This window comes from Nicotiana tomentosiformis, chromosome 1 (genome assembly GCF_000390325.3).
Source record: "Nicotiana tomentosiformis chromosome 1, ASM39032v3, whole genome shotgun sequence".
In the NCBI taxonomy this organism is placed as follows: domain Eukaryota; kingdom Viridiplantae; phylum Streptophyta; class Magnoliopsida; order Solanales; family Solanaceae; genus Nicotiana; species Nicotiana tomentosiformis.
Window position 1 is genome coordinate 99707034 of NC_090812.1, and position 26308 is coordinate 99733341.

The 26308-nt window shown below is 40.3% G+C and overlaps 1 protein-coding gene across 5 annotated transcripts; it reads left to right on the forward strand.

Moving 5' to 3' along the window:
* The first annotated feature begins 10307 nt into the window (after nt 1–10307).
* On the forward strand, nt 10308–25107 carry LOC104107119 (ankyrin repeat-containing protein At5g02620-like). 5 transcript variants are annotated; one of them, XR_011412128.1, is made up of 5 exons: nt 10308–10853; nt 11593–11904; nt 11996–12114; nt 17474–23849; nt 24844–25107. XR_011412128.1 is itself a non-coding variant. In XM_070188440.1 (2 exons), exons 1-2 carry the CDS (start codon nt 10439–10441, stop codon nt 11679–11681), a joined length of 504 nt encoding a protein of 167 aa, XP_070044541.1. In that variant the 5' UTR covers nt 10416–10438; the 3' UTR covers nt 11682–14123. The 5 variants fall into 5 exon arrangements, 1 of the variants encoding a protein (XP_070044541.1); XR_011412127.1 differs by having other exon boundaries at nt 10415–10853; nt 17474–25107; XR_011412124.1 differs by lacking the exons at nt 17474–23849; nt 24844–25107 and adding an exon at nt 13732–14123 and having other exon boundaries at nt 10416–10853; nt 11996–13644.
* The last annotated feature ends 1201 nt before the right edge of the window (nt 25108–26308 follow it).

Below are 26308 nucleotides of genomic sequence, written 5' to 3' on the forward strand. Positions count from 1 at the left end.
TGAACTTTGAAATTTCTAATTTCTACAAACAACTTCGGAACATATCAAATCACGTCTGATTGACCTCAAATTTTGCACACAAGTCCTAAGTGACATAGCATAAGTATTCCAATTTTCAGAATCGGATTCTGACCCCGATATCTAAAAGTCAACCCCCCGGTCAAACTTCTCAAAAATAAAACTTTCGGCATTTCAAGCCTAATTCCTCTACCGATTTCCAAATAATATTTTGGACATGCTCCTAAGACCAAAATCACCATACGGAGCTATTGGAATCATCAAAATTCAAATCTGAGGTCGTTTACACATAGGTCCATATCCGATCCACTTTTCTAACTCAATATTTTTCAATTATGAGACTAAGTGTCTCATTTCACTCCGAGTTCCTTCCGGATTCGAACCCACTAACCCGATATAACATAATATAGCTGAATAACACAAAAAGAAGTAGAAATAGGGAAAATATGGTTATAACTCTCGAAATGACCGACTGGGTCATTACAGGTTCACCCGTATCTTCTTGGACAGGTATATTCCACCCTCCCAGAGGGAAGAGTTGCGGTTTTAGTTTGAGCAGCTCTAGTAGGGTTAGATGCCAGTGACTGATTATGAGGCGAGGTTTTCTGAATTATCTTGCCATGCACTAATGATACTCCCTACTGAGGCGGAGAGAGTGCGAAGGTTTGTAGCCGATTTACATACTGGTATTTAGGCCACTATGGCTCGAGAGGTTGAGATGGCTACTTCTTATGAGCGAGTTGTGGAGATAGCCCGGAGGATTGAGGCTGTACGTCAGCAGAGCCTAGAGCATATTATGAGAGATAAACGGTTCATGTACTCTGGAGAGCTCAGAGGTGCTCCGTCTGGGGGCAGAGGTCAGTTCATGAGGGGGCAGTCCAACAGACCCCCATATCCAGCACCACTACCTCATCGAGGTACTCCAGTGCGACCTTATCTCAGTGCTATCCCAGAGAGTTCTTACCGCCCACCAGCTATTCAGGGTCCTCCCAGTGGGTATTCACGTCCCCAGGGCCAGACCCTTAGTCAACAGCCCATCGCACTGAAGAGTTGTTACTAGTGCGGGGATCCCAGTCTCATGCGGAGGTTTTACCCCAGGCTTCGGGGTAGACCAGTACAGCAGGGTCAGCAGCCTATGCTTATCGGACCAGTTGCTCCACCAGTAGTCCGACCACCGAGAGGCGGAGGACAGGTGGGTAGGGGCCGTCCTAGAGGTGGAGGTCAGCCAGGCGGAGGCCAGACAGTTGGCGCTCCAGCTCGGTTCTATTCTTTTCCGGCTAGACCAGATGCAGAGGCTTCAGATGTCGTGATTACAGGTATTATTTCTATTTGTGGCAAATATGCCTCAGTATTATTTGATCCAGGATCTACGTATTCATATGTGTCATCTCTATTTGCTCCATTCCTGGGTGTTTCTCGTGAGTCCTTGAGTACTCCTGTTTGTATGTCCACTCTTGTAGGCGATTCTGTTATTGTGAACCGGATCTACCGGTCCTGTATTATTACATTCTGTGGTTATGAAACTAGAGCAGATCTCCTATTGCTTGAGATGACTGATTTTGAAATTATTCTGGGCATGGACTGGTTATCTCCATATCATGCTATTCTAGATTATCATGCCAAGATTGTTACCTTGGCTATTCCAGCATTGCCTAAGCTGGAGTGAAAGGGTTCGCATGTTAGTTCATTTAATCGAGTTATTTCTTTTATAAAGGCTCAACACATGGTTGAGAAGGGTTGTTTGGATTATCTAGCCTATGTTCGGGATACTACTGCAGAGACTCCGGTTATTGATTCAGTGCCTGTAGTTCGAGAGTTCTCCGATGTATTTCCTTCAGATCTTCCAGGTATGCCACCTGATCGTGATATTGATTTTTGTATTGACTTGGCTCCAGATACTCAGCCTATATCTATCCAACCGTATCGTATGGCTCCGAAAGAATTGAAAGAGTTGAAAGAACAGCTTGAAGAATTACTAGCCAGAGGGTTTGTTAGACTGAGTATATCGCCTTGGGGTGCACGGGTATTATTTGTGAAGAATAAAGATGGCATGATGCGAATGTGTATTGATTATCGCTAATTAAACAAAGTCACTATTAAAAACAAGTACCCGTTGTCGCGTATTGATGACTTATTTGATCAGTTGCAGGGTGCTAGGGTGTTCTCTAAGATCGATTTGAGGTCGGGGTATCATCAGTTAAAGATTCGAGATTCGGATGTTCTGAAAACTGCTTTCCATACAAGATATGGTCATTATGAGTTTCTGGTAATGTCTTTCGGTTTAACTAATGCCTCGGCAGCGTTTATGGACCTGATGAATAGGGTATTCAGGCCATATATTGATTCATTTGTCATTGTCTTCATTGATGACATTTTGATCTACTCACGTAGTAAGGAGGAGCATGAGCAGCATATGAGAGTAGTGCTTCAGACATTGCGAGAACAAAAGTTATATGCTAAGTTCTCTAAATGTGAGTTCTAGCTTGAGTCTGTAGCATTTTTGGGACATATTGTATTGGGCGAAGGTATTAAAGTTGATCCCAAAAAGATTGAGGCAGTTCAGAATTGGCATCGTCCCACTTCGGCGACGGAGATCATGAGTTTTCTGGGTTTGGCAGGTTATTATTGTCGGTTCGTGGAAGGTTTTTCATCTATTGCAGCACCTTTGACCAAATTAACCCAGAAGGGTGCTCCATTCCGATGGTCCGATGATTGTGAGGTAAGCTTTCAGAAGCTCAAGACATCATTGACTACAGCACCAGTGTTAGTGTTGCCTTCCGGTTCGGGGATGTATACAGTGTATTGTGACGCTTCACGTGTTGGCTTGGGTTTTGTATTGATGTAGGAAGGGCAAGTTATTGCATATGCTTCACGTCAGCTGAAGCCCCACAAAAAGAATTATCCTGTACATGATTTGGAGTTAGCTGCGATTGTTCACGCTATTAAGATTTGGAGGCTTTATCTTTATAGGGTGTCTTGTGAAGTTTACACTGATCATCGCAGTTTGCAGCATTTGTTCAAGCAGAGGGACCTAAATTTGAGGCAGCGTATATGGCTGGAGTTACTAAAAGATTATGATATTAGTATCTTGTATCATCCGGGCAAAGCAAATGTGGTTGCAGATGCCTTAAGCAGAAAGGCGGAGAATATGGGTAGTTTATCTTTCATTTCAGCAGAGGAAAGGCCATTAGCCTCAGATATTTCATAGCCCAGCCGAGTTCTTGCATGTGTGGTGGCCCAATCTTCACTATTTGAACAGATCAAGGCTCGCTAGTATGATGACCCATACTTGACGGCTCTTCATGAAACGGTACTACGAGGTGGTGCCAAGGAAGTTACTATTAGAGCGGATGATGTTCTGCGACTTCAGAATTGTCTATGTGTTCCTAATGTGGATGGACTGAGGAAAAAGATCCTGGAGGAGGCACACAGTTCTCGGTATTCTATTCATCCAGGTGCTACTAAGATGTATCGTGACTTGAGGCAGCATTATTGGTGGCGACGAATGAAAAAGGACATAGTTGAGTATGTATCTAGGTGCTAAATTGCCAGCAAGTGAAATATGAGCACCAGAGGCCAGGTGGCCTACTTCAGTAGATGACTATACCAGAGTGGAAATGGGAACGAATTACTATGGACTTTGTAGTTGGGTTGCTGCGGACCTTGAGGAAGTTTGATGCAGTTTGGGTAATTATCGACAAGTTGACCAAGTCGGCACATTTTATTCCTGTTGTGACTACGTATACTTCAGAGAATTTAGCCCAGATTTATATTCAGGAGATAGTTTAGTTGCACGGTGTGCCAATTTCCATCATATCGGATAGAGGCCCTTAGTTTACTTCACATTTTTGGAGAGCAGTATAGAGTGAGTTGGGGACCCGTGTAGAGCTCAGCACAGCCTTTCATCCGCAGACCGATGGGCAGTCAGAGCGAACAATTCAGATTTCGGAGGATATGCTCAGGGCATATGTGATCGACTTTGGAGTTCAGTGGGATCATTTCCTGCCTTTGGCCGAGTTTGATTATAATAACAGTTACCAATCCAACATCGAGATGGCTCCATTTGAGGCTTTATATGGTCGGCGATGTCGTTCACCTATCGGATGGTTTGAGCCAGGTGAGGCTAAGTTATATGGTACTGATTTGGTAAGGGATGCCTTGGAAAAGGTAAAGTTGATTCAGGAACGACTTCGTACAGCACAGTCCAGGCAGAAAAGTTACGCGGATCAGAAAGCGCGTGATATATCATTTATGGTAGGTGAAAAAGTTCTCTTGAAGGTTTCGCCGATGAAGGGAATCATGAGATTTGGGAAAAGGGGGAAATTGAGCCCAAGGTTTATAGGCCCATTTGAGGTGTTGAAACGAGTTGGGGAGGTTGCTTATGAGCTTGCATTGCCTCCCAGCCTATGGGGAGTTCATCCGGTTTTCCACGTATCTATGCTCCGGAAGTATCATGCCGACCTATCACATGTGTTAGACTTCAGCACAGTTCAGCTAGATAATAGCTTGGATTATGAAGAGGAGCCAATTGCCATTGTTGATAAACAGGTTCGCCAGTTGAGGTCCAAGAGGGTTTTTGCAGTAAAAGTCCAGTGGAGGTGCCAACCAGTCAAGGAAGTGACTTGGGAGGCCGAGGAAAACATGCGGAGCAGATATTCAGACTTATTCAGCACTTCAGGTATAATTCTAAACCCGTTCGAGGACGAACGTTTGTTTAAGAGGTGGAGAATGTGATGACCCAAAATATCAATTTTAAATTTAATAATTAATTATGTGTTCTAAGACCTCGAAAAGTACTATTTATCATTTCTCGACTTGCGTGCGCAATCCGTAAAATTTTATGGAAAGTTTTTATGTGAAAATTAGATTTAAAATGTGGATTAGAGCTTTAAAACTCAATTGAGTTGACTTTGGTCAACATTTTGAGCAAACGGTCTCGGGTCAATATTTTGACAGTTCCGGTAGATCCGTATCGTGATTTGGGACTTGGGCGCATGCCCGGAATCAAATTTCAAGGTCTCTAGCCCGGGATATGGAATTTTGAAGAAAAATTAAAATATTTAAGTTCGAATAGTGACTGGATGTCTAATTATGTGAAAACGACCCCGGAATAGAATTTTGATGATTCCAATAGCTTCGTATGGTGATTTTGGACTTAGGAGCGTGCTCGGAATTTTATTTGGAAGTTCGTAGTTAAATTAGGCTTGAAATGGCTAAAAACAAGAATTTAAGTTTGGAAGTTTGATCGATGAGTTGACTTTTTGATATCGGAGTCAGAATCCAGTTCTGAAAATTTTTATAGCTCCGTTATGTAATTTATGACTTGTGTGTAAAAATTGAGGTCAATCAGAGTTGATTTGATAGGTTCCGACATTGAATGTAGAAGTTAAAAACTCTTAGTTTCATTAAGCTTGAATTGGGGTATGATTCATGGTTTTAGCGTTGTTTGATGTGATTTAGAGGTTCGACTAAGTTCGTATGATATTTTAGGACTTGTTGGTATATTTGGTTGAAGTCCCGAGGGCCTCGGGTGAATTTCGGATGGTTAACGGATCAAAAATTGGAGTTAAAAAGCTGCTGCAATTTTTCCTCTTCTGTTGGACATTCTGGGTTGTGATTGAGCCCAGATATCGAGCCCAGGTATCGAGCCCAGGGTTGACGAGGAACAGGCTCGAGCTTGTGTATCGAAGCCATGATCGAAGGTCCAGCTCGAGAGCCATGATCGAAGGTCCAGCTCGAGGGCCATGATCGAAGGCAAGGCTCGAGGGCCAGGATCGAGACCCAAGATCGAGGGTCACAATCGAAGGCTCAAGCTCGATGCCATGAGTGAGGCTATGATCGAAGGCCCAACCTCGATGCCCTGATCGAGGCCATGACCGAGGTCCAGGCTCGAGCTTGTTATCGATGCCGCGATCGAGGTCCAGTTCGAGGACCAATTCCGAAGGCTGCTGGGCAGTTTTATAAAAAGAGGGCATTCGTCCCATTTGCCATTTTTGACGAACTTGAGCTTGAGCAGAGGTAACTTTTGTCAGATTTTTAAGGAAAAACATTGGGGTAAGTGATTCTAACTCGGATTTGGTCTACATAGACAAGTATATCATTGTTTTTACCATAAATTAGTGTTTTGAGATTTAAATTTGGAAACTTTTTAGAAATCTCATATAAACGAATTTTTGAGATTTCGGTATCGATTCGGAGTCGGATTTGAGTGAAACTGGTATGGTTGGACACGTAATTGAATGGGTTATCGGCTTTCGTAACTTCTGCCGGATTCTGAGATGTGGGCCCCACGGACGAATTTTTAATTAATTTCGGGATCTTTTCTTAAAAATATAGTATTTTCTTATAGAATTGATTCCTATAATATTTAGTGATTGTATCGAATTATTTTGGCTTGATTCGAGCCAGACGGAGTTGGTGAAAAAGGCCTTTTAGTGGATTAAATTGGAGCAAGACGAGGTAAGTCTCTTGTCTAACCTTGTGAGGGGGACCTATCATCACATACCCACGTCATCCCGAGGCATAGTGGTGAGCTTCCTTTCTGAGCAGTTCTGCAGCTACCAGTGTCTCTTCTTATATTTACATTCTGTCTATTTCATTTCAGACAATATTTGGAGTTTTATATAATCTACTAGATGCTCATTCACTTGTGACACCAGGTCTTGGCACACACATTGGTAGAGTTTGGGTTATATTTTCTTGGTTTTAAATTTTATCAATGTATGCTTAATTTATTAGTTGGCCTACCTAGCTGTAGTGTTGGGCGCCATCACGACCTACAGGTGAAATTGGGTCGTGACACCATTTGACTGGGCACGGAGTTTAAGAAAAAAGAGAAAACTTTTAAACTTGTGGTGTAAAATAAGGCACAAATATTTTGTGTGGCTATAAATCATTGCATAAAGGTAAATTATTTCCAAATAAGGAAAAGGGTCATTCTTTTTAGCACGGATTAAAAAGGAAATAGGTTCACATAAATTGAAACGGAGGGAGTATAATTTATACTCAAAAGATGATTAAAAATATTAGAATAAAAGGTATCAATGAGTAAATATGTCACGACCCAATTTCACCTATAGGTCGTGATGGCGTCGGACACCGCTGTCAGACAAGCTAACAATAAATACTAAATAAATTCTCATTTTAATATTTTTTAAGTCATAGTTGTTCCCCTCAATTAAATAGCAGAAGATGACATTTACCAAATACGTACTAATATCTTTAAAAATTTCTAATACAGTGCAACCCATAATCATCCCAAAACCCGGTGTCACAAGTTCATGAGCATTTACTAAAGAATTAAAATAAAATATAGCATCTGTCTAGAATACAAATTAGACAGGAAAATAAAATAACTCTGGAGGAGACTCTGTTAGCTGCGGATTGTAATATAGAATGCAGCTCACCTATGTCCCCACAATTATTAACCACACCTCTATGCCCACAGGGCCGCTATATATATATATATATATATATATATATATATATATATATATATATATATATATATATATATATATATGTACCTGCACAATAAAATGTGCAGCAAGTGCAGTATGAGTATGAAAACAAACGTGTACCCAGTAAGTATCAAGCCTAATCTCAAAGAGGTAGAGACGAGATGGCCGACTATGACACTCACTATGGGTCAATAATATTAAATAATCATGAAAGTAGAAATATTTATATCAAAGTGATTCACATAATTAACAATAATTTTATTGAACCAGCAGAAGTAATTAAATTCCTTCAAATGCAACAATTTCTAATCTATTAATATCCTTCAATTTCAATAAATAAAAAAATCAATTTTTATCAAATAACTTTACATGCTGCAATTCAATTGTCAATAAATTTCTAATTTATCAAATAGCTTTACAAGCTGCAATTCAATTTTAATATATTTTCAATTTATCAAATAGCTTTACAAGCTGTAATAAACTATCCAAGTATCGTATAATTATTATTATTATTATTAAGCACGATTTCTGCCGAGGTTGTACAGCCCGATCCAGAGTTTCGTGTACACTGCCGAGGGACGTGCGGCACGATCCATAGATGCATCTATCCTGCCGAGGCGTTCGGCCTGCTCCACAAGAAAGGAGGACATTTTTTTATGTACCTCCGGAAGGAGAGTACATTCATTATAAGATAAATTCGGGAGGATGAACAATTTCTTTAAATAATTAATTAATTTAAACAGAAAATTAAGCATATGAGATTTTCATCTTTATTATATTTCCTAAAAATTCACATATTATATATCAAATAATTCAATTAAATAAAGAATATAATTTACACAAGTAATCCATGCTTTGTGTCCTAAACTACCCGGACTTTAGCATTAATAGTAGCTACGCACGGACTCTCATCACCTCGTGCGTACGTAGCCCCCACAATTAGCAACCATTATTAATTTAATCACATATGGGGTAATTTCTCCCTCACAAGATTAGACAAGAGACTTACCTCACTCCGAAGTTCCATAGCCGGCTCCCAAGCCTTTCAAATAACTCGACTGATGCCCAATGCTCCAAAACTTGCTTTCGCTTTATTAATATTCACAAGCTTTTAATCCTCCCCCGACATCATAACATTGAGTAAGATGCTCATACGCCACCAACAAATTGATATCTACAATTACAATCCCAATTACAATAAAGTATGACTCAAACATATTTATTAATATCCATTTATGGCTCACAAGTTGGCTACAAGCCTCCAGCTCATTCAACTCAACTCCACTCTTATCATTTAATACCCATTTGAACTCATCAATGATACTATATTAATTCTCCAACACCACCAAATTACTATTCATCGTCTTCCTTACCAACATTTCCAAAACATTCAATTTGGTGATTACTTAGTTGAACACTTCCAACTAAGCTAGAAAATGATTCCATAGGTTTATTGCATCCTTTAGTTTCATTTCTAAGAACACTATTTATATTTCCCTCATTTTCTCAAGAACACTATTCATACCATGAACTAGGGTTTATGAAATCAATTATCCAACCATAACAACTTGAAACAAATATTAGAATTACTCTCACCGACTCATAAGAAATGAGCTTGAAGCATTAGTATTACCTTCTTGAAGCTTTTCTTTGAAATTCCAATATTTTGAAAATTTGGTGTTCTTGAACAACTTGAAAGATTTCTAGGGAGTTCAAAGATTGAAGGATGTTAATACTAGTGTTAATAGGATGTTATTAACTTAAAATATCTAAAACAAACTCACCTTGTATTCTTAAGTAGTCCCCAAGGTCGAATCCACCATGAAAGAACCAATCCCTAACTCAAGAAAATCCCCAAAAATGGCTGCTGCCCGTGACTGCCTTATAAAGGCACAGGTTCTTCAGCAAGTTGTACCTTGCACTGTGCAGGTCGTACCTCGTATTACAAGTTTTGCTCTACTGGACACCTTTTACTAAAACGTCCATAAGTCCTTGTAGAAATATCCAAATGACGAACGGTTGCAAGCTTTAGAAACTAGACTCGAATATCTTTCATTTGATAGGTTGTCCACTATATAACCCCTTATATATATATATATATATATATATATATATATATATATATATATATATATATATATATATATATAGGCATGCTCATCCAAAGTTAGGTTTTTGTGTGTACTCATTTGAAACTTTAGTCTATCATGTAATTTTCAACTTGATTAAGACTTAGGGCTCTCCTTAGACCCTACATCACTTAGAATATGACTCGTTCACTTATTAACATACGAACCTGCTGAAACCTTCAAATCCCGATTCCGGGGTCATTTTCTCAAAATGTTGATCGAAGTCAAACTTATCCTTTTAAAGCTAACTTAAGGAACCAAGTGTTCCGATTTCAACCCAAACACTTCCAAATCCCGAACCAACCACCACCGCAAGTCATAAAACATTAAAAACACATTCAGGGAGTTTTATTTAGGGGAACGGGGTTCTAAAAGTCGAAACTACCGGTTGGGTCGTTAAAAAATATATACATATTTGGCCGAAATCTAGACTGATCACTCAAGATAAAATCACTAAAGCAAATTCGAAATCTGGACAATGATTCTTAGTTTTCACACAAATATCTGCATTACAGAGAAATTTATACATGAAAAAGAAACAAAGGTAAAACCAACCGTTCAATCAAAAGCAACTTATTGGCAAGTCTTTAAATATTGTCGGGCGGCCAAAGGAATCGAATACTTGCAAGATTCTTATCTAGGAATGGAATAACTTGCAAGATCATATAACTTCCTCAAGATCCTTTTACTTTCAATAAAGGAAATGGAATAACTTGCAAGATCATATAACTTCTTCAAGATCCTTTTACTTTCAATAAAGGAAATGGAATAACTTGCAAGATCATATAATTGGAAGAATATGGATATAATACGTACACGAAATCAGAAAGGATGGATCCAACCTTGTATACGGCTGCAGTGGAAGGCAATACTGGAGAGGGCGACGACTTCCTACCACAGTTGATAGCAGCTAACGAGGGTCACACTGAAGTTGTCCACGTGCTGCTCAGTGAAGGAGGACAAGAGGCAAAGCAGCTCATGATGCGGATGGCAGATGGCAATGGAGATACGGCATTGCACAAAGCTGTGAGGAAGCGACATTTTGGTGTGGTCACTCTCTTGGTGAAAGAAGATCCTGAGTTCGAATTTCCAGCAAACAATGCTGGGGAAACACCTCTGTATCTGGCCGTAGAGTCTAATTTTCCGGGTGCTTTGTGTGAAATCTTGAAACACTGCAAAAGACTATCTTATTCAGGACCATGTCAACGAACCCCTATGCACGCAGCTGTCATATTCAAATACCCTGGTCAGAATAGTACACCTGTTTGTTAAGCTTGCCTATTACTTCTATATAAAATACAAATAATGTTAGATATAGGCTCAATATTTTTTATGTTGCTCGGACTCTTCGAAAATATTGCCAGGTGCGTGTCGAATCCTTCAAAAGTAAAGCATTTTTTGAGAATCTAATATGTGTGCGACAACATTTTAAAGAGTCTGCGCAATTATGGGTTCACTGCGCAACATAGATTATGGATTCATATTCCTTAAGTCACGGTTGATTAATTAGCTTAGCTATAATGTGTAGTTGTGTACAATCCAAATTCTAAGGGTCCACAACCCGGCTACCATTCCCGCCCTAGTGAACCCTTACTTACAAGCTACAAACATTCTAATAAGGAAAAACAGATTTAATACCAACATAATCCATAATAAAGATCTTAATATTGTTGAAATATTAAATTTTATTCGGAGTATATATTTTTAGTTCATGAAGAGTTAATCATTCATGTACTTTGGGGAATAGGAGAAGTCATGATATATATGGTGATACATTGTACCCTGGATACATTGGTAATGATCACTTATAAATGCATAAGTATTTGAGCCATTTTGGATAAGCCAAATTATGAGGAAGATTCATCTTTTCCTATGTTTCTCTTCTGACGAGTTTGAGTGATTGTTTGAGTTATCTTGCTCTCCAAATTTTTCTAAGGAATAGTATAGACGAATTAACGGCTTTTCATCTTATTTGACGCATGCAGAGTGCACTAATTTACTCTGGCAATGGAATAAATCATTATGCGAGGAAGCGGACGGGGTTGGAATACGCTGCACTATGCCATTAAACTAGGGCGGAAAGAAGTAGTTTCCAGTTTGCTAAGGTGGAAGAAATCATTAGCCTACATTCCAACCGGCAGTGGAGATGATTGGATAACTACATTTCACATTGCAGCCAATGAAGGTGATGTAAACATGTGAAGGAGCTATTAAGACGCTGCCCAGATTGCTGGGAAATGCTTAACTGACGCGGCCAAAATGCTCTTCATATCGCCATACTGAACAAAAAGAAAAAGGTAGTCAAATTCCTATTAAATTCTCCCGACTATCTTAGTCTAATTGATGAGACAGATAATGATGGAAATACTCCTCTCCATTTGCTTGCAGCTTCTGAATATTGTGAGCGAGAACTAATAAAGCATCCCAGAGCAAAGAACATGGCATTTAACAAGAAAAATCAGACTCCGCAGGATGTAGCAGTGTCTACCAAATGGACACCAAGTAAGGTAAGCACCCTAAAAATCTTAGTTTCCTACTCTTAGTTTGCCTTTAGTCTTAACATGCGAGTAATGGTGTCAAAGTATGTTCTTAGTGGTGGTAACGATACTCTTGTGACTCTTTTAATGATGTATCCCTTTTTTTTCCTTTAGAAATAAACGCACACAAAGGTGAAAGTTTATTATATTAAAAGGTAAATTAAGCGCTATGTACTTTTATATTATCACTCACTTTCGAATACATTCTTTGTATTTTTGAATCATACACTTACTACCCTTATACTATATTTGAAGTCCTACACATCAATTAACACCATTAGCTAGTGTTTAGTTAACTTTTCTTATTTTCTTCATATTATATTGGAAAAGTTTTCATATTTTCCCTTGTACATTACAAAAAAGTCTATATTTACTTTCTGTTGAAATTTTAGTTACCGGTGTCTTTGCCGTTAATTTTTGGGCTAATAATGCTCTTAGTTACTAACAAACCTTTGTTTGGGACTTTATTGTCTCTAATTATACTGATTAACACCAGAGGTTTCCATGTGTCACTAAAATTAATCCTTCTCCTTTAACCCGAGCTCATTTCACCTGGGAAATTAACCACTCCCCCTCCCCCTACTAGAAAATTGCCAAAAAATGTCCAGAAAAACCGACCGAAATCGGTCGGAATCCAATCAAAACCGACCGACTTTAATTTTTTGAAAAGATAATAGTCGCAAACGTTTGGCAATCGCAGACGGTCGATATTTCCGACCGAAGTCGGTCGGAAATTTCAACACACCTTTGACCAAATAATCTGACACAAACTAAATATACCGACCGAATTCGGTCCCGAATTCGGTCGGTATTCTCGAAAATAATTTTTAATTATATTTTAAATTAGTGACCGATATCGGTCGGAATCTTAATTAATTTTTTTAAAAAAAAATTGTACATTCCTGTCCGAAATCGGTTGGTATTATTAAAATATTTTAAATTTAAATAAAAAATTCCGAATGATTTCGGTCGATAATTTCAAAATCTGAAAAAAATTTATTGCTGATACCGACTGAAGTCGGTCGGTAATTTTAAATTTCTGAGAATTTTATTTTAACATTTCCGGCCGAGTTAGATTGGTATGCGGTTGGTTTTTCGGGTAAACTTTTGGCAGAATAGAACTGTTTTACAGCTGCACCACCTGCCAACAACCAATATCCTATAATGGCAGCATTGATGCTATTCAACCAATAACAACAACAATAACAACTATCAAAATTAATAATATTTATAGAGTTCCAAAAAATCCAACAACAAAACGCCTCCCAAGTTAAAACTTCAAACATCATTCAATGAGTATTTTGTACTACATCATCTCCATCTCCACTACAAGAAGCTTCATCGTCGGCATGGTTCGAAGGATCACGACGAGAAGGATTAGCATCTGGGGAAGACTCACGAGACCGGAGAATCGGGAAAGTACCACTAGCAAGAAGATTGGCCAACTGACCTTGAAGGACATTAAATTGTTCTTCCCTCTTTTCTAGCTGATCTTGAAGGGTATCAAATTGTTTATCTCTCTTTTCTTCTCTAATCTTTGCCTCTTCAAGCTCTGCTGACAGCTTTGCGATCTCTTCTTCTCTATAGCCGAGAGAGTCGACCTATCAAGTGCTTCGCCCTGGGCGGAAGTCCCTATACCATGCAATCCAGCCCTATAGCGTCGAAAGGATCTTTCTGGAAGGCCGTATGTTATCCCCTTTTTAGGACCACTGACAACATCCAACCATATCTTCTGCGCTTCTTCGTCTAAAATGAAAGGTTGCTCGCCTGTCATTACAAAGGTTCTTTGCATTAGTTCACAACCGTTATGTAGCCATTAAAGATTTTTTTATTCATATTAAAGAAGAGCCTGATTTGGGAATCTTGTCTCCGTGAATTGAGCTATAAATAGGAGAATTTATATCCATTGTAGGCACAAAATCTGTAAAAAGGCAAACCTGCTCTTATTCTATTAAACAATATTCTCCTTTTCTATTCTTCGTTTGGCTCTTATTATTGCTTATGGAGAAGATCAGCCCACAGTCAAGCTTGTATTTTCTTCAAGTTATTTTTATCAATTTATTTATGTTCGTAGTTATTTTATATTCTTGGATAAAATTAATTCACGTGTCTATAAACCACGTTTCAAATTTAACTGTGTCGTTTTACAGGTAAATATTATCTTAAACAGATAATTGAACTTTTGGTCCCTATGTTACTGGTAAATTTTGATTTTGATCCTTGTAATATTTGATTAAGCGTATTTGACCTTCAATTAACCTAAATGTGTCTCTTATTATCGCCTTGTGTAGAAAATATGTAATTTAACCTTCAATTAACTAAAATATATCTTTTTTAACGCCTTGTGTAGCAAATATGTAATAATTAACCAATGGGTTAATTACATTTTTGGTCCCTCAGTTACTGATGATTTCTTACATTGGTTCTTGTAATATTTGGCTAAGCATATTCATTCTTCAATTTACTAAAATTTGCGTCTTTAATTTACAAAAAAGTATATATATAATATTTAGACTATTTTTGAGCTACTCTATAATGTGGAACAATAGTAAGAATTAAACATAACACCTCAATAATATAATTGTTTATCTCTTGATAATTCGTTAAATTTTTGAAGATTCACAATCAAAGGGATTAAAAGTGCGCTTATTAATTAATTGAAGATAAAAAATACTTAATCAAAATTACAAGAGCCAAAATAAAATTTTATCAATATTTGAGGGACTAAATTGCTAATATTCCTTTTGAAAGGAAAAGGGAAGAAGAAGAAGAAAAACCAGGCTAGCTCATTCACTTGAAATTTTATGAGAAATATATATTTTTAGGTGGTTCAAAAAATAATAGTCTAAAAATATGAATTTGTATGTATGTATATATATATATATATATATATATATTTGATATACATTTTTTCTAGTAAATGCAATTAGGTTTGGTCTACAGGACAATTTTGTATTTTGCCCGAATTTTTTTGATGTTCATAGGAAAATATGTATTTACAGTACATAATATATGAGTTGCATTGTAACGACCCGGCCTGTTATTTTGAGAGTTGTAGCCATGTTCCCTATTTACTACTCATTCCCTTCTTAATTGTTGTTATGTGACTTGGCGGGGTAGTTGGTTCGGGTCCGAAGAGGTTTCAGAATGAGTTGAGACACTTAGTCTCAAGGTTGAAAGCTTAAGTTGAAATAGTTGACCGGATGTTGACTTGTGTGAAAATGACTCCGGAATAGAGTTTTGATGGCTCTGTTAGCTCCGTTGGGTGATTTTGGACTTAGGAGTGTGTCCGCATTGTGATTTGGAGGTCTGTAGTGGAATTAGGCTCGAAATGACGAAAGTTGAAAATTTAGAAGTTTGACAGAGTTGACTTTGTGGTTACATGGCTCAGATTGGGATTACGGAAATTGGAGTAGGTCTGTTGTGCCATTTGTGTCTTGTGCGCAAAACTTGAGGTCAATCGGATGTGATTTAATAGGTTTTGGCATCGAATGTAGAAGTTAGAAGTTCAAAGTCATTAGGCTTGAATCGATGCGTGATTCGTGATTTTAGCATTGTTTGATATGATTTGAAGGCTTGACTAAGTTCGTATCGTATTTTAGGACTTGTTGGTATATTTGGTAGAGGTCCCGGGGGCCTCAGGTGGAGCTCGGATGATTATCGGATCAAGTTTGGAGTTGGGTGATTGCCGAAGCTCACCAGTTCTGGTGCAATCGCACCTTCGGAGCTCTGATCGCAGGTGCGAGCAGGGGAGCGTAGGTGCGGCCATGAGAGGATTGTGCAGTGGTCGCAAGCGTGGAAGAGGTTCCGTAGATACCGATGCACATATGCGCGAGGGCGACCGCAGAAGCGAAGAAGGTTCGCAGATGTGGTCCCGCAGGTGTGAGGCGAGGACCGCAGGTGTGTGAGGTCGTCAGTTAAGTGGATTCCACAGTAGTGGTTTCTCCGTAAAAGTGGATGTGCAGGTGCGAGCCTAGGCTCCATAGGTGCGAAAATACCTGGACAGTGTTTAAATTTGAGGGTTTCCGAGAATTTCATCATTTTGGACATTTCAAGCTTGGGCTGAGTCACTTGTGGTTATTTGTATTCAATAATTATGTTCCCCCATTAGATTTCCCACCTAGTTTGTGTGTTTTTGAGGTGAAATTTAGGAGTTTGAGGCTAGGGATTTGTAGAGTTTAATTTGGAGATTTGAGTGACGATTTGGTGTCGGAATTTGGGCCTACGTCTCGGAATCCAATAAAAGTCACAAAATCTGGAAGTTCATTCAACCATGAGTGCGAGTACGAGTGCCGAGCAACTGGGAGGATTGAGTGGCTATGAAGGTGGAGTAACTGTGAGGTTGGAGTGAATGGGAATACTGAGTGACTGATATCCTGAGAGTATGCACATGATTTCATTACGCTGCCCGCTCGATTCCGAGGAATAAAGGGAGGGCTTGAGAAAAATTTCCCAAGTAAGAGATGGAATCTCACTAATTGGAAGGAAAATGAGGGCTTCTATATTTGTACATTAGTTGCCATATATATCTGTCATGTAGTTACTGAGATGTGCAATATCCTGTTTCAATTGAACTTGACATGATTTAACTATTTTGGCTTTAACTGTCGAACTTAAAAGCATACCTACTTTCCTGAACTGAAATTATGTAATTGAACTGTACCCGTGAAGCTCGTCACTACTTTCAGTCCAATAGTTAGTTTGGTTACTTACTGAGTTAGTGATACTCACACTACACCCTGCACTTCATGGGCAGATCCAGGTATTTTGGCACACGGTGGGTGCTGATTATCTGAGCAGCTTAATCATTTGGAGACTTCGAGGTAGTTATCGACGTCCGCAGACCTTGGCTCTCCTTCCCTATCTTTCAGCTTTATGTATTTAGATTCAATTTTTCATAGACAGTATTTCAGACTTGTGTTGTATAGACGCTCATGTACTCATTGACACCCTGGTTTTGGGAATTTATATAATGAGGTTTGATCTTCTATCCAGTTTATGAGAGCTCTAATTATTTAAACCTGTTTTAGTTCATTTTTCATTTTAAAGTGTTGGAAATGCTTTGAGGTATCGGCTTGCCTAGTACCATGTTAAGCGCCATCACGACGGGCTAAGTTTTAGGTTGTGACAAGTTGGTATAAGAGCCTAGGTTACATAGGTCTCACGAGTCATGAGCAGGTTTAATAGAGTCTTGCGGATCGGTACAGAGATGTCTGTGCTTTTCTTCCAGCAGCTGCCGAACCCTTTAAAAACTTCACATATTTGTATTCTTGTTGTGTGTATTTGTTGATTCCGGGAACTTAATTTCTGTTACTCTATTCTCTCACAGATGGTGAGGACACGTGCTACCGGACAGGACGAACATCCACCAGTACCACCAGCTAGGGCCACGGGAGTCCGAGGTCACGGTAGGGGCAGAGGTGCAACTTGTACAACAGCTAGAGCAGCGCCTGCAGATCCACCAGTTGCTCCAGCTCAGGAGTAGGTTCCAAATATGGTTGAGCCAGTAGGGCCAGCTCAGGCACCAACTGTGACCATTGTGATTCCAGGCCTTCAGGAGACCTTGGCTCAGATTTTGACTATGTGCACCAGCCTTGCTCAAGCAGTATCTATTCAGACCGCTCTAGCCACTTCTCAGGCCGGGAAAGGTACCCAGACTCCCGCCGCCCGTACTCTAGAGCAGGTGATGCAGGGACTTCAGACACTGGGGGTACTACACGCTCAGCCGGTTGCAACTGCTCAGTCCCAGGTGGGTCCCGTTATAATTGATGATGAGCAGATGAGACTAGAGAGGTTTGGGAGACTTCATCCCTCACCATTCAGTAGGGCTGAGTCATAGGATGCCAGGATATCTTGGACAGGTTCCAACAAATTCTTTGCACAACGGGTATTTTGGAGACTAGTGGGGTCTCATAAACTACTTTTTAGTTTACTGGGGATTCCTTCAGATGGTGGGAGGCCTATGAGAGCCGCAGGCCGGTCGGTGAAGCACCACTTAGATGGCATGAGTTTCTCCGTTCTCTTCTTGGAGAAGTTCCTGCCACAAACTCGCATAGAGGAGTTGCGCAGGCTGTTCGAGCAACTACGTCAAGATGGCATGTCTGCGGCCCAGTATAAAATGAGGTTTTCAGAGTTGGCTCGTCACGCAGTATGGTTGGTCCCCACCGAGAGGGAGAATATTTGGAGGTTCATTGATGGCCTCGACTATCAGTACTGTTTTGTTTTGACTTGGGAGAGTGTATCAGGTGCTACGTTCGACGAGGTGGTTGATATTGCTTGACGGTTAGAGATGGTTTGTAGTTGGGAGCGTGAGGAGAGGGAGGCTAAGAGGCCTCGTGGTTCGGGGAGTTTCAGTGGTGTACCTTCTGGAGGGGTAGTCCTACCACAACATGGGTCGTCCTTATAGGCCCGCATAGATGACTTGTCCAGTTCACTGTGGTACATCATCTTGCCATGCTTCATTCATTGCCCGTCCGGGTCAGTCATCTCTCAGTGCTCTCCCAGCTCAGAATTCATCCCGTGCTCCATCGGTTCAGGGTTCATCTATGCCAGGTCCTTCTACCAGTTACTTTGGTACTCTAAGACCGATTCAGTCCCCACCACCACCATTACCGGGGGTGTTTCTTTGAGTGCGGGGAGTTTGGGCATATGTGGAGATAGTGTCCCTGTCGCTCGGGAGGTCCAGTTCAGCAGAGGAGTCAGGCTACAATTTCTGTACCAGTTACTTCACCACCCACCCACCCAGCTCGGGGTGCTAGAGGTCTCCCTAGAGGGGGAGGCCGATCAGGTGGTGGTCAAGCCCAATTCTATGCTATTCCTTCCAGGCGAGATGTTGTAGCTTCAGATGCAGTGATCACATGTATCGTCTCAGTATGCCATATGGGTGATTTTGTATTATTTGACCCTGGTTCCACTTATTCGTATGTATCATCATATTTTGCTCGTTATCTAGATATGCCCCGTGAGTCCTTAGTTTTATCCATTTATGTATCTACGCTAGTGGGCGATACTCTTGTTGTGGATCGTGTTTATAGGTCACGTGTAGTGACTATTAAGGGATTGGAGGCTAGAGTTGATATCTTATTGCTTAGTATGGTTGATTTCGATGTGATATTGGGTAAGTACTAGTTGTCTCCATGTCATGCTATGCTGGATTTCATATTTGAAGGCCCAACGAATGGTTAGGAAGGGGTGTCTGTCTTATTTGGCCTTTGTAAGAGATGTTGGTATTGATACTCCTACTATTGACTCTATTCCGGTGGTTTGAGACTTGCCAGATGTGTTTCCTGCAGACCTGCTGGGCATGCCATCCAACAGGGATATTGACTTGGTGCCGGGCACTCAGCCCATTTCTATTCCTCTCCGTATGGCACCAGCTGAGTTGAAGGAATTGAAAGAGCAACTTCAGGAGCTTCTTGATAAGGGGTTTATTAGGCCTAGTGTGTCGCCTTGGGGTGCACCAGTTTGTTATTTTGAATAAGAAGGATGGTACTATGCGAATGTGCATCGACTATAGGTAGTTGAACAAAGTTACAATCAAGAACAAGTATCCTTTGCCGCGTATTGATGATTTATTTGACCAATTTCAGGGAGTGAGGGTGTTCTCTAAGATTGATTTGAGGTCTGGGTATTACCAATTGAATATTTGGGACTCGGATATCTAAAGACGGCCTTTAGGACCTGTTATGGTCATTATGCGTTCCTTGTGATGTCTTTTGGGGCTGACCGATGCCCCAATGACATTTATGCATATGATAAATAGTGTATTTCAGCCTTATCTCGATTCGTTTGTCATAGTATTCATTGATGATATCTTAGTCTACTCTCGTAGCCAGGAGGAGCATGCCCAACATTTGAGGATTATGTTGCAGCGGCTGAGGGAGGAGAAACTTTATGCCAAGTTCTCCAAGTGTGAGTTTTGGCTTAGCTCGGTGGCATTCTTGGGGCACGTGGTGTCTAGTGAGGGGATTAAGGTGGATCCGAAGAAGATAGAGGCGGTTTAGAGTTGGCCTAGACCGTCCTCACCTACGGAGATTCGAAGATTTCTTGGCTTGGCCGGTTATTATCGTCACTTCGTGGAGGGTTTCTCATCTATTGTAGCGCCTTTGACCAAATTGACTCAGAAGGGTGCCCCATTCAGGTGGTCAGGTGAGTGTGAGAAGATCTTTCAGAAGCTCAAGACTGCCTTGACCACATCTCCAGTTCTAGTTTTACCTTTATCTTCTGTCTCTTATACACTGTATTATGATGCTTCTCGGATTGGTATTGGGTGTGTCTTGATGCAGGAGGGTAGAGTGATTGCTTATGCTTCACGTCGGCTGAATCCCCATGAGAAGAACTACCCTGTTCATGATTTGGAGTTGGCCGCCATCATTCATGCATTGAAGATTTGGAGGCATTATTTCTACGGTGTGTCTTGTGAGGTATTTACGGATCATTGGAGTCTCCAGCGCTTGTTCAAACAAAAGGATCTAAACTTGAGGAAGTGGAGATGGTTGGAGCTGCTAAAGGACTATGATATTACCATTCTGTATCATTCCGGGAAGGCCAATGTAGTGGCCGATGCCTTGAGTAGGAAGGCAGTGAGTATGGGTAGCCTTGCATTCATTCGTGTTGGAGAGAGACCACTTGCAGTTGATGTTCAGGCCTTAGCAAACCAGTTTGTGAGATTAGATGTTTCAGAGCCCAGCCAGGTTCTAGCTTGTGTGGTTTCTCAGTCTTGCTTATTTGATCGCATCAGAGCGCGCCAATATGATGATCCCTATTTGCTTGTCCTTAAAGACACAGTTCAGCACGGTGATTCCAAGGATGTTACTATTGGGGATACTGGGGTGTTGATGATGTAGGGTTGGATTTGTGTGCCTAATGTAGATGGGTTATGTGAGTTGATTCTTGATGAGGCTGACAGTTCGCAGTATTCCATTCACCTGGGTGCGGCGAAGATGTACCAGGACTTGAAGCAACACTATTGGTGGAAGAGGATGAAGAAAGATATAGTGGGGTTTGTAGCTTGGTGCCTAAATTGTCAGCAGGTGAAGTATGAACATCAGAGACAGGGCGAAATTCATCAGAGGCTTGAGATTCCGAAGCGGAAATGGGAGCGTATCACCATGGATTTAGTAGTTGAGCTCCCACGACTTCAAAAACGTTTGATGCTATTTGGGTAATTGTGGATCGGCTGACCAAGTCTGCGCACTTTATTCCAGTTGGGATTACTTATTTTTCAGAGTGATTGGCTGATATTTACATCTACGAGATTGTTCGCCTTCACGGTGTGCCGATGTCTATCATTCGTATCAGGGCACGCAGTTTACATCGCAGTTTTGGAGTTCGGTACAACGAGGGTTGAGCACCCTGGTTGAGTTGAGTACAACATTGCAGTTTTGGAGGGCGGTGCAACAAGAGTTGGAGGATATGTTTTGCGCTTGTGTCATAGATTTCGGGGGCTCTTGGGATCCGTTTCTGCCGCTCGCAGAGTTTGCCTACAACAACAACTACTAATCGAGCATTTAGATGGCTCCGTATGAGGCTTTGTATGAGAGGTGGTGTCGATCTCCAGTGAGTTGGTTTGAGCCTAGTGAGGCTAGGCTATTGGGTACTGACTTGGTTCAGGATGTTTTGAACAAGGTTAAATTGATTTAGGATCGGCTTCGCATGACGTAGTCTAGACAGAAATGTTACACATCGAAAGGTTCGTGATGTTGCTTACATGGTTGGGGAGAAGGTACTGCTCAAGGTTTCACCCATGAATGGTGTTATGAGGTTTGGGAATAAGGTCAAGCTAAGCCTTCAGTATATTGGGCCGTTTGAGGTGCTTCGGAGGATTAGAGAAGTGGCTTACAAGATTGACTTGCCTCCTAGTCTATCGAGTGTTCATCCAGTATTTCATATATCTATGCTTTGGAAGTATGTTGGTGACCCGTCTCTTGTTTTGGATTTCATCACATTTCAGTTGGATGGTGATTTGACTTATGATGTGGAGCTAGTGTCCATTTTGGGTTGGCAGGTTCGAAAGTTGAGGTCAAAAGACACAGCTCAGTGAAGGTGCAATGGAGAGGTCATCTAATTAAGGAGGCTACTTGGGAGACCGAGCGGGAGATGCAGAGCAGATATCCATGCCTATTTGAGACTCCAGGTACTTTTCTAGACTTGTTCGGGGACGAACGTTTATTTAAGAGGGGGAGGATATAACGGCCCGACCGGTCGTTTTGAGAATTGTATCCTTGTTCCCCATTTATTGCTCATTCAATGCTTAATTGTTGTTATATGACTTGCCGGGGTAGTTGATTCGGGTCCGGAGAGGTTTCGGAATGAGTTGAGATACTTAGTCTCATGGTTGGAAGCTTAAGTTGAAATGGTTGACCGGATGTTTACTTGTGTGTAAATGGCTTCAAAATGGGATTTTGATGGCTTTGTTAGCTCCCTTGGGTGATTTTGGACTTTGGAGTGTGCCCGGATTGTGATTTGGAGGTCCGTAGTAGAATTAGGTTCAAAATGGTAAAAGTTGGAAATTTAGAAGTTTGATCGAGAGTTGTCTTTATGGTTACCAAGCTCGGATTGGGATTCCGGGAATTGGAGTAGGTTCGTTGTGTCATTTGTGACTTGTGTGCAAAATTTGAGGTCAATCGGACGTGATTTGATAGGTTTCGACATTGAATGTAGAAGTTAGAAGTTCAAAGTTCATTAGGCTTGAATCGATGCGCGATTTGTGATTTTAGCATTATTTGATGTGATTTGAGCTCGACAAAGTTCGTATCATGTTTTAGGATTTGTTGATATATTTGGTAGAGGTCCTAGGGGCCTTGCGTGGAGTTCAGATGATTATCGGATCAAGTTTGGAGTTGGGTGACTACCGAAGCTCACCAGTTCTGGTGCAATCGCACCTGCAGAGCTCTGATCACATGTGCGAGCAGGGGATCATAGGTGTAGACATGAGAGGATTGTGCAGTGGTCGCAGGCGCAGAAGAGGTTCCACAGATGCGGATGCGCATCTATGCGACGACGACCGCAGAAATGGATTTGGTTAGGCAGCAGGGGCATCGCAGAAGCGAAGAAGGTTCGCATATGCGCACCCGCAGGTGCGAGGCTGGGATCGCAGGTGCGGGAGGTCGCCAGTTAACTAGATTCCACAGGAGCGTGGTTTTCCCCCACAAAAGTGGATGCGCAGGTGCGAGCGTAGGCTCCGCATGGACGGAAATGCCTGAGCAGTGTTTAAATTCGAGGGTTTCCGAGATTTTTATCATTTTGGACATTTCAAGCTCGGGCTTAGGCAATATTTAGGGGGATTTCGTAAGGATTCTTGAGGTTAGTCATTTGTGGTTATTTTTATTCAATAATTTCCCCATTGAATTTTCCACCTAGTTTGTGTGTTTTAAGGTGGAATTTGGGTGTTTGAGGCTAGGAATTTGGATTGTTTAATTTGGGGATTTGAGTGGCGATTTGGTGTCGAATTTTGGTAAATATGGTATGGTTAGACTCGTGGTTGAATGAGCTTCTGCATTTTGTGACTTTTATTGGATTTCGAGACGTGGGCCGACTTTTGAGTTTAACTTTTTACTTTTGACTAAGAACTTAGTATTTTCTTATGGAATTGATTCCTTTAGCTCGTGTTGATTGTATTGAACTGTTTGTGGCTAGATTCGAGGCATTATGAGGTCGTTTCACAAGGCAAGAGCATGTTGGAGTAGAGATTTTCACGGTTTGAGGTAAGTAACACTTCTAAATTTGGTTCTGAGGGTATGAAACCCTAAATCACGTGTTATGTGATTGGTGTTGAGGTGACACACACGCTAGGTGACGGGCGTGTGGGCGTGCACCGTAAGAATTGTGACTTGGTTGATTCCATGGAACCATATAGTTGATTAATCTTGTCGCTTCCCGTATTTCCACCATGTGTTAGAGAAATTGAGTTGCTATTATGTTAGAAATTACGCTTAGGCTATGTGTTGGTACTATAGGGACCCACATAGGTCGTGTTACATGTTGAATTATGTACTAAATTGCCATTTTGTACTCAGATAGAATTTTTACTTGCATATTATATCTTAGTCTATGTTGTCCTTTATTGATGCATTATATCATCATTGTTCGGGCTGATTATCATGATTCTTGAGAGCCCGAGAGACTGAAGAGATTGATGACTGAGTGAGGCCGAGGGTCTGATTGTGAGGATATTTATCGGAGCGTGCTGCACGCCACAACATGTTTATTTGATTTATGCCATGATTGGCTTATTATAGCGCTTGGGCTGAAATTGCCCCTCCGGAGTCTGCACATCCACAATGAGCGCAGGTGCCTACTGAGTGCGAGTATGAGTGTCGAGCGACTGGGAGGATTGAGTGGCTGTAAGGATGGAGTGACTATGAGCAATGAGTAATTGTGAGATTGGAGTGAATGGGAGGACTGAGTGACTGATACTATGAGAGTATTCACATGATTTCATTATTGTCTGTACATCAGTTGCCACATATATCTGTCATGTAGTTACTGAGAAGTGCAATATCATGTTTCAATTGAACTTGACATGATTTAACTATTTTGTCTTTAACTATCGAACTTAAAAGCATGCCTACTTTCCTGAAATGAAATTATGTAATTGAACTGTACCCGTGAAGCTCGTCACTACTTTCAGTCTAATAGTTAGTCTTGTTACTTACTGAGTTGGTTATACTCATGCTATACCCTGCACTTCTTGTGCAGATCTAGGTGTTTCGAGACACGGTGGGTGCTGATTATCTGAGCAACTTAGTCATTTGGAGACTTCGAGATAACTGCCGGCGTCCGTAGACCTTGACTCTCCTTCCCTATCTTTCAGCTTTATGTATTTAGATTCAGTTTTTTATAGACAATATTTCAGGCTTGTGTTGTATAGACACTCATGTACTCAGTGACACCCTGGTTTTGAGAATTTTCGTATTGAGTTTTGATCTTCTATTCAGTTTATGAGAGCTTTAATTATTTAAACCTGTTTTAGTTCATTTTTCATTTAAAAGTGTTGGAAATGCTTTGAGGTGTCGGCTTGCCTAGTACAATGTTAGGTGCTATCACGACGGGCTAAGTTTTGGATCGTGACATGAATCTTAGATCTCTTGGTATTAGCACCATCACTTTCAATTACTAACTATTAGACCAAGGTTCTATTGGTATTGGACACACGCTATTCTCTTTAACTAGATTAGCTTTGCCCGTTCTTACACACGGGCCCAACAATTTAAATGTTACCGAATCCTTCACTTATTAATTAATTTGATCCCGGTTACAATTTGAGTTTTTGGATTCAACTAGAAAAAGATAGCTTAGTGCTCAAGGCATTCAATATTCACACATGGTCCGGGAAGGGTCACATGACTCGCATCCAAAGAGTGATGTAGATAGTCTAATCTAATGCAAGTATTAGTGGCTGCTTCCACGACAATAGAACTAAATTCTTTATCTTTTTTATCCGAGAACAATTAAATTAATCGTTGGTTCCTATATACATTTCTATGTTATCAACTTATTAGAATATTAAAACAAGATCAAGAAAAAATAAGACACATGAAAGTGAGAAAATAAACACAAAGTTCTCAAAAGGATGACCAAAGTTAATTTTTCCTTAATAAAATCTTTTATGAAAAATGCTTGAATTAGTATTGTGAATATTTTTTCCAGCTCATTCTTGGTTCTATGTTTCTTTGTTTTAGATAGCTAATTTATTTATGATGTTGTAATAGGCTTTGTTATTCCTTGCACATTTTCAAGGTCTACTAATTCTTATTCAGTGTCGTTTTTTTTCCACTGACATAACAGATTATTGTCTTACCATATATACCGTGCAAACTCCGAATAGGATAATAGAATAGCTCCGAACTGCAATATAATGTATAAATTCTTCCTACAATAGTAATTTCATTAAATTTTATAAATACAATTAACCTGCATCAAACTAATTATTTCAATTTATCGAGCTCATGTATCTCTCATTTCTACCTTGTGCATTATGTCCGTATCAAATATCAATTAAAATGCTTGAGAGATTTATTTAAACACAATAAGGCATAATAACAATCTTGAATAATGTAAGGCGTCAAATGAGATAACGAGTTTGTTTAAGAAATTCAATAAATTAAAATAAAGTACAATTTAAACAAAATAGAGTATCAAATGAGTTTAGTTTAAGTAAAAT